The sequence below is a fragment of the Sylvia atricapilla genome, chromosome 9, assembly GCF_009819655.1.
Source record: "Sylvia atricapilla isolate bSylAtr1 chromosome 9, bSylAtr1.pri, whole genome shotgun sequence".
In the NCBI taxonomy this organism is placed as follows: Eukaryota; Metazoa; Chordata; class Aves; order Passeriformes; family Sylviidae; genus Sylvia; species Sylvia atricapilla.
The window spans coordinates 27722381-27734598 of NC_089148.1; the positions used below are offsets into that span (position 1 = coordinate 27722381).

Below are 12218 nucleotides of genomic sequence, written 5' to 3' on the forward strand. Positions count from 1 at the left end.
GCACCTACTCACAGGGTCCCTCAGGGATTCCCCAATAAAACATGAAGGTGCAAGTAGCCAAGTGCTAGACCTTGGAGAATTTATGGTCTTGGTGGCCAGAAAAATAACCTGATATTCACCTGCAGACTTTCCTGAAAGATCAGGAATCCTGGTGTCCGTTCTGATGTGAAGCACACAGGTGGGCTCTGCTTTGCTCACCTGGTTCATATGATCACTGAGCTCCTCCTTTGCCAGATCCTCTCTCGGAAGATGGAGAGCAAACACAGGCAGGACATTTGTGGGGCTGCCCAGGGGTGAGAGAGACCAGGACAAACCCCTCGAGTGCCCTACACTGTGTCTTGTCATAGACTTTACACCTGAGCTCCTCAGAAGCCGAGGCATTGCCGACATTGGCCGCTAAATGAGGTAATACCTGCAGGGAGCAGTTGCCACTGCTCTTGTGTGGCACACCCACCTTTGCTCTGGGCACCCAAAGGCTTGTGTTTCTCGATGGCACCTCCTTGGAGATGCTCCAGCTCCTTTCCCTTGCCTGGGAGCATTTCCTGATCCATTCAGAAAGGGTCTGGGATGAGCATTGGGAAAACTTGGATTGATCAAGCTCCAGCGATGTCGGGTTGGTGGTGTTATCCCAGTCCTTGTGCCCTGCTGGGAAACTAACAAATAACAAATCTGAGCAACATTTTCAGACCGTGTGAAAATTAAGGATTTCGAGGCAAGCCTTCTCGGGATATTTAAAATTCAGCAAGCTTTTTTTGTCCTGGGTCTTGAGATGTTAATAACTTTGACTAATTGTCAACACCACCAATTACTATGACTGATACCTTATCATTTCCCACAATGAGCAATGCTAATTAAAATTGATTGTGCTGCTGTTCTGGCACAGCAGCAAGTTTCCTTTTCATTTTTTGTTTAAACATGAGCTTATTGTGCCTATTTGGTGAATTAAATAAGGAAAGCTCATTATTCTGATGTTTATTTTTGAGCAGGGGTTTTAAGCCACATTGGAAGCCTGTTACAAGTGTCAAAGAACTAGAAGAGCTTGAATAAATTGCATTTTTTGGAGTACCAAAACATACACCTAATAATAATATTTAGCGCTTTTATACCACAGTGCTTTTTACACGATCGCATTTCTGCACAAACGTAACCACTTCTATTATCTCTGTAAGGTGGGCAAACACTGTTATTGCTGTTTCACAGACACTGCAGCAGATATGCCAGAGCTTTGATTCCCTAATAGCAGAGCACTTCAAGCTATTCACTTCAATTAGGTTACAGATCCCTGTCTTACAGCACTCCGAGCTGCCTAAGTCACAATTTGCAAGACTGGCTTTGCTTGAATTTGATCCAAACTTGGCCTTTTATTTCTCACTGCTTTTTTTTTTTAAAAAAAAGCATGGTTATTTATTTCTCCCAAAGGCAGGATCAGGAATCCCTTGCTGCTTGTCTGCCCAGTGCTGTAAATGTTGATTGTGCCCATGCAGAGCCATGTAGGAGGGATGGGGCTGTACAGCCTCATCTCCTCCTGTTTTGAGTCTTTGCTTCATCAGCTGAATCTCCCCGTGTCAGGAGGGGCTGGTCTTTATTGGGAAGCAGCTGCTTGTAGGGAGGAGAGGTGTCTGAACAACAGCGTGGAACTCTGAAACTCCCGTTATCTATTCCCTGTTGTACCCTGAATCTCGCCGTGGCTTTGTGTCAACTTTTCCACGGGGAGTATTTATGGGATATGTTATCATTGGAAGATGAACCTGGGTTTTTTAAACTATTCTGCTGGTCTCTTCTCCTTAAGTGGCCAATTGCAGTTAATAGCACAAGTCTGTGACCTTATCCCGCTGGAGATTGATTTAATCAGAACAATTTATTCTTTCTATGATCAATATGAAATGAGTTAATATGTAATGGATATAAATGCATGGAATTGCCTGAGATATTCCTTGCTTCCTCCTACTTAGTCCATAAAATGAGTCGACGGCTTCATGGTAGTTATTAAAAAAAAAAAAATCTTTTAAAGAATTCTACTATGTTGCACTATTTCATAAACAAGATCCCCCTCAGGCTTTGACAGAAAGGGAACTCATGTTTGCCTGCCTGGTGCCTTGTCTGAGCAGTTATAGAGAAGTGTGTCAATCAAGAAATATTTCATATTTATTGGGAAAAAAACCCCGAGAAGTCTGGCACTTGAAAGCAAGATTAAAATATTTATATTACAGAAACACCACCAGCAAAAAAAAAAAAAATCATATCTGAAAAGTAAATATTTCAGTCCTGAGGACTACTTTTCGATTATTTACAGCGACATGACTTTCCCTTGAGCACTGATTTCCTCTGATCCTGACAGGAGTTAGGAGCAACCTTGGAAAGGTGTCGAGCTGCTCGTGCCGTGGTGCCACCAGTGACCCCAGTGCTCCCTGCTGAGAACAAGGGGACCTGGCCAGCAAGGCCTCGTCCCTCCCAGTGCTTCCCTGACCAAGTGAGCCAGGCCAATTTGTTCGTGTGGGGAAAAATGCTGGAGAAGTGAAAAGTGTCACCCAACGGAGCTGTGGGAGCCTGGCCATCGTTTGGTGACATTGAGGCCACCAGCAGCAGGGGAAGCTGTGAAACACCTCAGTGCCAAGTGTGTCTCCCTGGAGAGCGCCAGAGCAAACCCTCCTCTCATCTCTGCTGATGGCTCTCCGTGGACTAGGCTGAATTGCTGCTGGTTTGTTGCTGTACAAAATCAGAGAGGAATCATGGCTGGCTGACTCCCTTGGCGTAACCGGCTGTACGTGGAGGCAGAAGTATTTTTGCTTTCTTCTCCGGCTTCAAATGTCCCCTGGAGTTTCGTTGTGAGAAGTCAGTTATGAAAATCGAGAGTGTGAAGGGAGGGGGAATATGTCATTTGGGTTGTGATTTGCTGTTAATTAAAGTTTAGTGTGACACATCCTTTATGTCTGGGGATTCCTGAGTCTCATCTCAGTGGCCTGGGTAGAACGGAGGAGCATCTCCATCGAGATCAATGCTCATTATTATTTTCCTCATTATCATCATGATCCTCATCAGTATTTGTTCTACAACGCTGGCTGTGGAACAGAAGCACAGGCAGAGATGACCTTCGCTCCTGTTCAAAACCTTTCATTTTTAACAGATAAGAGACTCAGGGGCTGGGGAGGGGAAAGTGACAGTGAACTGACAGAGAATTAGATCCAGCTACTCAGAAGTCAAAATCAGCCACCTCAGGCACAGCAAACATTTGATGGTCTGACCACTTTGTTTTACTGGTTGACCTCTTGTAAAAAAACAGGACCACGGGAAAAGATGTATCCCTTCAAGTTTGGGACTCGAACTTTTCTGCTTAAAATGTTTAAAATCAGTTCTTTTGGAAGGTCTGGGACAGAAAAGACTCTTGCCAGCCTGACAGCTCACTGCTTCTGGTTTGAGATGGAGGAGGAGGTGTGTGATTTCTGTGAATCATCTTCTGACAACCAGCTGATAATCCCCCAACCATCCCTTCAGGCCTGGTGGCTTTCCTTTTTGCTGATGGAAAGTCATCTGGGGGTCAGGAGTGGATGGTGCTGTTAAGGCTGTCACATGGAAACGGTGGGATACAATCAGCCTGGACTTGGGAAAAGTTATTTTGATTTATTTCCGCTTAAAAACAGAGGAGGATGGTGAGAAACAAAGACAAAAACTAACACACCTCCTTCTACTTCTGGGTCCCAAGTGCAGTTTTTCATGCCCAGCTCTCTGCCTCCTCCCTGCCCAGCAACGCAGGATGTGTGGGAATGGGGAACTGTGGTCAGGCCACAACAGACATGTTAGGTTGTGTTTTGGTTAATCTTCTTTTTGTCTAAATGCTTATGTAAGGGTTTTGCTGTTTGCCAGAATATCCAAGCGCAGATAGATTTGTTTCATAAAAGACAGGACAGCGCCGATTTATCACAGAAAACAAACAGCACGTTTGGGTCTTTTTTTTTTTTCTGAAGAAAAGAAAGTTGTATGGCAAGTTATAGAATTAGTTAATGCATCACAAAAAAAAAAAAATCCAAATTTCGTTCTCCCCTTCCTCTCTGAGTGTTGAGGATCTGTTTGGCTTCACTCCAATCTTCACTTTTGCTGCGTTAGTGGGTGCTCCCCAGTTGAAGCCCTGCGCAGGGAACTGCCAGAGGATTGACCTCTCCTGGTCCTGAACCCAAAGTGTCCCTTTTGGGAGAGGTCTCTGCTGCTCTTTACAGCCAGCTACAGACCTAAAGCTTTTTATGCCTCTAAATGACTGGGGAGAGGCTGCGCAAAATACTTCCCTCCTGGGAAAAGCCCCTTTTATGGCGACAGGGGCGTTTTAGCATTATGGATTTTCCAAACGGATTTTGCTGAAAGCCAGCGGGATTGCTAACGTGCATCTGGGTGTGCTGAGCAGCTGCTGGCACCCAGAGCTGGGTGTCGGGGTCACTGTGGGGTTGGTGGAGGCTGATTTTCCCCATTTGCACAGCACGGTCCTGCCAGTATCAGCAGCACGAGGATGCTCCTCAGAACTCATCAGCAACAGCCTCTGCTGGGCAGAATTATGGGAGAGCTGTGCTTGGTGCATGACAAACAGCAGGGTGTTGCATATTTTTCATGATTAGCTCTGAATCCATACAATTAGTGGTAGAAAAGAAAATAATATTTATTTATCTGTGAAGTCTAATGATAAAATAATAGGCAAGGAAAGTATTGATCCCTCCCTTGACCACTCTCTCCAGGGGAAGGTGTCCCTGCCTGTGTCAAGGGCGGGTTGGAACTGAATGATTTCTGAGGTCCCTTCCAGCCTAAACCATCCTGCGATTCTATGATAAAGCAGGAATTTTCATTTTTCCAGCAGTTTGCGTGTACCAGAGTTAGCAGTGCCTCTTGGATGAACATTAACTCCACCATCCTGTTCCCTTCCACCAAAACTCACCTCATTTTCCCCTTCCTGTGGGCGATGAGGAATGTGTGTGCTCGAGGGGTAGAAAGGACAAGATGCCTTCTGGTGACACCGGGAAGGAAACGATCCAGGGAGTTACAGACCACTAAGGCTTTCATTTGTACCTCGTAAACTGGTTCAAATGATAAAGGGGAAAAAAAAAAAAAAAAAAAAAAAAAAAAAGAAAACGTTTGGGAGATGCTGATAAGATCAGGCTTATCCAGGAGAAAGGTAGTGAGGATATGGCTGGAAGTGATAGGGAAAGCCTAGACTTGATGACCCAGCAGGTCACTTACACTCTTTCTCTCTTAATCTCTTCGAAGTCTTTGAACTTGTCAATACGAAAGGAAGAGAGAGGAACTGGCTTATCTCATTTATTTACGATGCTGAAAGGTCTTTTTGCAAGGCCCCTTGTAGAAAACAGTCAGAAAGACAAGGTGGGTGGGTGAAAGGGAAAAGTAGAATCGGGAATCAAAACCTGAAATGAAGATTAGCAATTACTGGGGAATTTTCATCATCACAGAGGGTTAAACCGCGGGTTCCTTGTGTGTTCCTAAGTCCCATATCAGGTCTTTGATTTGGGACGGAGAAGAGAGGGAAGGAGAGCCGGGTCTGGGGCAGCAAAAAGCCACTGAGGTCAGTCAGGTCCAGGGAAGGCAGTGTGGGGGGATAGAAAAACCTAAACAGTAAATACATGACATAACCTCCAAAAAACGTTCAGTGTTAACGAGTGGCTTCTGCCCAGGCTGTGCTTTCAGTTCGAGTTGGATGTGGTCAAACCAGAACCAAAAGTCTTTGGTTGTGCAGCCCGTGAAGGAGGAGATCTCGGCGGGGCTGCTGATGGGGAGGAGATGCTTTTCCCCTGATGCCGTCCCCAGCAGTGTGTGCGGTGCAGGAGCAGCTGGGCTTTCTCAGAAGCACAGAAGGCTTAGACAAACATTAGACAAACACGAACACGGTGTTCTCTAAAAGGCCAGCAGTGGTACTCAGCATCGGAGAAGTCTCATTAGTTAAGGAGGCCTCCAAATTAGGAGGCTCCATGTAACACTACTGAGATTTAAGTTAATTTTTTTCCTTCCATTGAAACGCTGCATTTGTTTCTTTTCAAGAGCCGTGTCTCTCTGTCCTAAACAGAAATATTGAGTAAGGGTTAAACAAACAGAATTTGTTTGCATTCCCTGCTGCTGTGTCACAGCTGAGTGTGTTCTCTGCACCACTGATGACAGCCCCACCTCTGAACTGATGGAGCCTCCTGCCTCCCTTCCTTCCTTCCCATCCCTCTGCCTTTCCCCACCACTTCCTAAGCTGGAGAAGAACCACTGGATGTCCCTTTGAAATCCAGGGGCTGAAGTCCAGGATGCTGCTAATGAGCAGCGAGAGCCTTTTAAGGGACTGAAACATTGCGTTGTTACGATTTGGGAAACAAAAGCTGAATTAGAACTGTAACACTTAACTATGGCATCCCACTTTATTTTCCTCTAATGCAAGCTAAGCTGCCTTACAGCAATCTTTTAAATGTAATGATTGAGACTATTATAGGAAATACTATACAAAGCAACATTTTTTTTTTTCAGCCTAAATAATAAGTAGGGCAAGGTTTTAAATGAGGCTAGAGTAATGAATGCTGTACAATAATTTTGATGATAAATTTCCCCGGAGGATAAAGTGGAAGAACAGAAGCAGGCTGTATTTAATCATGCAAAGTTAAAGGAATGCAGCCCAACAAATATTTATAGAAATGTTCGGATTTTCTAACCTTTCCTGAGATATTCTTGCCCCTTTTTCACCTGGGAGACCTCGAAGAAGTTCAGGTCTTTCAGCGCGTAGTAATTAGGAGGAGGAATTGATCACATAGGGTCAAGTGTTTCTTTGATGTGGAGCACAGAAATTCCTGCTTCCTTGCAGGCTGGAAGACTCAAACAATGAGACATTTGTTTCTCACAGCTCTTTCATTCATCAGCGTGTCGGAAAAGCTTGCTTTGAGCAGATACACAGCGCGGGGGTGACACATTCTGCGGCTGCTCTTCACCCGCTGCTGACCCAAGGAGCCGTGTCCCCACCAGAGCAGGGCGCTGTGCAGGGATCCCCCCGTCCCAAAGCGGCAGTTTTGTGCGAGCCCAGTGAGGAAAGCTGTGAACTGCAGTGCAGAGATGAGACCTGGGCTTTCCTGTGCTCAAAATCCCCGCCCCGTGCTCCATCACCAGGCCCAGATGTGCCCTTGCCATGCCCGCACCATCCTCCTCCTCAGCGGTGCTGCTCCTCAGCTCTGCCGCCTTCTGCTGGGCTTTGAGGGCAAAAGCCTGGCTTCAAAAACTAGGGGACAGTAAAAAAGTCACTGCTGACACCTGGTTTGGTGTGTTCCTGGTTGTTCTGCATGGATGCACCCATGGAAGGGTAAGACAATCGCTCCATAAAGCCTAAGGTTGGGCTGCTTTGGGCTTCTTTAAAGAATAACTGTTCAGTGCACCCATGGAAGGGTTAGACAATCGCTCCATAAAGCGTAAATTGGGCTGCTTTGTGCTTCTTTAAAGAATACCTGTTCAGTGCACCCATGGAAGGGTTAGACAATCGCTCCATAAAGCCTAAGGTTGGGCTGCTTTGTGCTTCTTTAAAGAATACCTGTTAAAGGAAAGGGTGTTTCAGTGGAACTTCAGCTCAGCCTCTAACAGCATCCACTCAGCAGAGGCAAAAACCTGAGGGTTCCTGTTCTGCCGATCAATACTTACAGCATATATCGATTCCCAATTTAGGTGTTAACTTTTTCGCTCTTAGAAGTGCTCTTGATATCAGTTTTCCCCTTGCCTGGTGTTCATTACCCACGCGGGGCAGTGAGTGAGCTCGGAGCCCATCTGGAGGGACCATTCATTCCAGCCACTTGGAGACTGCGGCGTGCAAAGATTTACTCGCCTTGTGCAAGCACACGAAATATCTGTGTTTAGGGCAGTGACCTGAGAAAATGCTTTCGCTCCAGCCTGCCGCAGCCTTCCTCTGCTTTCTCAGTCTGCGTGGTCACCTCTGAAATCATAGAACGAGCTAATAAATAGCGCTGTTTATTATGTCGGTGTTGTTTCGGCGTCATAATTCATGGCCAAAGAGCCCGGGGTGGTGGGCTCAGGTTGCTGGGTTGGCCGGCTTTTGTTTAAGCAATAAGACACACACGATGAGCAGCGTGTCCCTGGGTGATTGTGCCTCCAGTAGTGTTAGGAGGCACAAGGTCGAAAGGCTCAGTGGCTTTAACTACCTGAGAAGTGCCGCGTAATCCCCTGCAAATGGGCTGTCTACAATGTCTTACTGCTGCATCAGAGAGGGAATGATTTCTTTTTAAAGGCAGCCACACGAATTCCCTCTGTAACTGGCACAGGGGCTGACATCACTGGCTGCCAATCAGAAATCCTCTTTGTCTTGGATTTTAACACCTTAATTTCGAGTTCGGGTCATCCGAACAAATGGATTTTGTGAAAATGATGTTTTATCCTCTTTGCGCTCTGAGTCCCATCTGCCTGCTCTGTGCTCTGTGTGTGCCTGCGTTGTGAATTGCTCTGCAGCAGCTTTTGTGTCATCATCAGGCACTAAACAGTGACTGCAAAGTCTTCGCAGAGCTGGTGACACGGGAGCCGTGGCCTGGCTGGTGGTGCCCAGGACATTTTTAGGCTCCAGGGAGCAAGGGGAGGGCAGCCAGCCAGGTGAGCACCTCGGGCTGGGATTTCAGAGTAACTGCATAGCCATCAAATTCTTTCAGCCTTTTCCTTTTTTTTTATTGGCAAACATAACCCCCAAATAACAAACCCATCCCGATTCACCGTTAAAAGAAGCACGCCTAGGTCACAGCTTTAGCAGCCTGAGCGGATGAGGAGCAGGCCACAAGGATGCTGGTTATCCCAGTGATATCGAGCGGGCTGTGGGCAGCTGCTGCCTTTTTTTTGGAAGGGACGATGAGGGATCCAAAATGGGAAGATTTCCCTGTTGTTTCTCCCCACTTTAAGCCCCAGCAGAAGCAAAGGAAAAGGCACAGCCCGTAGGAATTTCTCTGCAGCCCCTTGAGCTGGTTTCATTCTCTCCCAGCTGCTCCTTCAGCAGAGGAGAGGAAATCCTGTGGCCCATCCCAGAGAATGCTTTTCCTTTGGGAAAATGGGAATAGATGCCAGAGGTCAGGAACTTCTCCGTCTCAGATTTTCAGCGGGTGGGAACAAGGGTATCTCTGTGGGAAGGTGTGAAACCCACAGCGGAGGAAATGCTGTGGGAGTTGCTGTTCGGCTGCACTGGAATTTAGGGACAAAGCGAGAGGAATCCTCACCCTGTTGGAGGGCAAAAATTTGACAAATAGTTTTAAAGGCTTAAAATAAATCTATCTTCATAACCTGACTGCTGTGCTTTTTTTCCTTAGGTGCGTTATAGAGGTAATGATACTTCTACAGTGAACTCAATTAACCTTCTGCAGCCTTCCGTGTGACAGGGAATCCTAAATCTTCTGTTTTATGAGTGCATGTGCAAAATTTGAAGCTACTCTGAACTTAGCGTTAATAAATGCCCTTTTCTAATCGGTGCCCATTTGTTTGTTTTCTTTTCCAGTGAGAAGGACATGGTCGCTGTGAGTGGGATGTAGTGTTCATGGTTGAAAAGAGATTTCCACACAGGAGCCAGGTACTATCATCATTATTGTTATTGTTATTATTATTATTATTATTATTATTAAGAATCTGCTTCTTGTATGTAGATGCCTTTGGAGTTTCCACTGTTCAGTGATGTTGTAAGCTGACCTTCAGGACTTTATCTTTGGTTCTCTGCATTGTTTTGCATAAATGGACACTCGTTGCCAATAAGAATGATTTGACTCTCCTCTGTCTGACACCCAGTGCATTTTGAGTGCCCTTTAGAAGCACTGTGGAAAAAAAGGGTAGGGTGTAAAACTTGTGTATTTAAGGTGAAAAACCTGGGTATTTAGGGTGGAAAAAACCATGTGTTCAGGCTTCCACAGCTCAGTTTCCCTACAAAACTCCTTCTGCTCTGGGATACATCCTGGTAGGTGCACACTGCACCGGGAGACTCAGTGGTGTTTGCTCCTGCCTGGCTCCTGAGATCTTGGCATGAACACATTCTGTGCAGAGCAAAATGTTTCATCAGGGAGGGAGGATGTCAGCAATAAATGAGAAAACAAGAGAAATGGATGATGGCCCATAATGCAAACCCTATAATATAATCATTGTTGTTTGATAAAAGAGACACTTGGAGCAACTCTCCGTGCCCTGCTAGGTATGTCTGGATTTATTATTCAAAAAGACACAATCAAATCTCTTCATTCCATTGACAAATGGGAGCTATTCAATTCCGTATCTGCCTCTTATTTATAGCATATAGAGGGGTGATTTATGTGCTGGCTGCAGATCTTCCAAAACAGTTTTAATTAGCAGCATTGGCTATTAGAATGAGAGTCCTGTAGCTTCCCTGTCATACACTTAAAACTGAACAGAAATCTTACTCTTTGCCAGGCCGTGCTTCTCCTATTTTATTTTATTTTTTTTTTTTGGTGATGCCAGCAAGAAATTCATGTGTGCTTTTGGAGCTCAGCTGGAATTGCTGTTTGCAGCTCTGAGGGGCAGGCAGGGGAGGGTGAGGGAAGAAATGCCTTTTATTGGTGAGCCCTGGGGGTGTGTTGGCACCGATGGCACACGGGGGCTCACAGACACCACCAGTCACGTGGAGTTTGAGGACAAAATAAGGCCCAAACACACCAAGGGCAGCTCAGGCGTCACAGCTTTAGCAGCCTGAGCAGATGAGGAGCAGGCCACAGGGATGCTGGTTATCCCCGTGATATTGAGGGGGCTATGGGCAGCTGCTGCCCTGTTTTGGAAGGGAGGATGCCCTGGCATTTTGGGATCCTGCTGCGAATTCCTGTGCTCGGAGGAGGATGGATCTGTGAGCTGTGGCCGGAGCGCTGAGCCCTCCCCTGGGCACGTCCCGCGGCCGGAGTGCACACTGCTGGGATGTTTTTGCTGGGAGCGTTGTCTGAAGATGTAAGCAGCATTCCCCCAGCTGTTCCCTGCTCCGCAGAGCTGCTCCAGCTCGTGGCCTAATTGGTACCCCTGGGGTTGAGAGCAGAGGCGGGCACGGCGCAGGGGGCAGCTCGGCAAAGGCTCCGCTTGGAGTCTCCATTATTTTCACGCGTCTGATAGGAATGTGATCCCTTTGAGACCTCGGCCTATCTGTCAAACCTGAGATCAGCCAACAGGTTCAAAAGTTATTTGGGGAAGCAATGAGTGACAGAACAATTGCACAGCTCTTGTTTTTTTTCCTGAGAAACCAGGCTAGAAAAGCGCAGGGAACATGAAGAGTATTTTCTGCGCTTTATGCGGTGTGTGTAGCATGCAGAATGCTCTGTTGTTATGCTCCCACTGATCTTTTTTTTTGACATAAGCAATGCAGTCATTCTGTCTTTGCATCAAATAAGTCTTTGTACTACTTGTCACCAGCTCACAGTGTCTGTCTGTGTGTAAACTCGGTGTTTGCTACATCCCCCCCCACCACAACTGTGCTGCTGCCTGCAGCTGGGTGCTCCTGCTGCAGCTCTGGGTGCTTCACAGCGATGCTCTGTTGGTGTTTACCCTGGAGAGTAAGAAAACCTGAGCAAATCTGAAGTTTGAGGTGTAAAATAACATGAAAAGAGAGGACATGAGCACTGGACCTGGTCACAGAGGATGAGCACTGGACCTGGTCACAGAGGTTTGGTGTCTTTGCCTGTCCTTCCCGCGGAGGAGGTCAAGGAAAGAAGGCACAACTGAGAGAGGAGATTGGATGAAGTTCATCCCTGCCCTGCCAACAGTGTGCATTTGTGGTGCCTGGGAGACTGAGGGGAAAATGAAGAATTAGGAAATGAGGACATAAAAACCAAAACAAAACAAAAACCTGCTACAAGCAAGCCTGAAATCAATGTGGTCAGAAAGAAGGGATGGGAATGGTCCCTGCGGTTGGCAGCGGGGAGATGATGGGCTCTGCAACTGGGACAGCAAGACATCCACGGGTAATTCACAAATCTGGGGGAACAAGTCACAGTCCTTGGGCTGAATACAAGTTAGATTTTTATTTTTTTTTTTAATCTGCAGAAATTGTGTGTAGGTATTTTATTTCGTTTTCTGGGCATACTGATAAAGCACACTGGTTAAGGAAGCTTTCAAATTCTTAACATCTTCAGCCTTGTCTTTGAGCCAAGAGAACAGTATTTGGTGAGCTGTCTTTGGGCATTACACTAAGTGCTTTTCTACTGCAATTCTAATAGAGTGTAGGGCTGAATTTGATAGTGTTA

The 12218-nt window shown here is 46.3% G+C and overlaps 2 protein-coding genes across 10 annotated transcripts in view; one reads left to right on the plus strand and one right to left on the minus strand.

The window, feature by feature from the left end:
- Positions 1-303: 303 nt before the first annotated feature.
- PRKAA2 (protein kinase AMP-activated catalytic subunit alpha 2) overlaps positions 304-12218 on the minus strand; it is a 330475-nt gene continuing 318560 nt past the window's right edge. The window contains exon 10 of the transcript XR_010744269.1: positions 304-316. The gene's annotated coding sequence lies outside the window, so the exon portion shown is untranslated. The remainder of the gene's footprint in view (positions 317-12218) is intronic.
- DAB1 (DAB adaptor protein 1) overlaps positions 11627-12218 on the plus strand; it is a 207560-nt gene continuing 206968 nt past the window's right edge. For 6 of the 9 annotated variants that reach the window (XM_066325411.1, XM_066325415.1, XM_066325416.1 and 3 more), the window contains exon 1: positions 11627-11936. In XM_066325411.1, coding sequence (XP_066181508.1) covers positions 11846-11936 — 91 coding nt within the window. In that variant the 5' untranslated portion in view covers positions 11627-11845. The remainder of the gene's footprint in view (positions 11937-12218) is intronic. The other 3 variants (XM_066325413.1, XM_066325417.1, XM_066325419.1) reach the window with 1 other exon arrangement.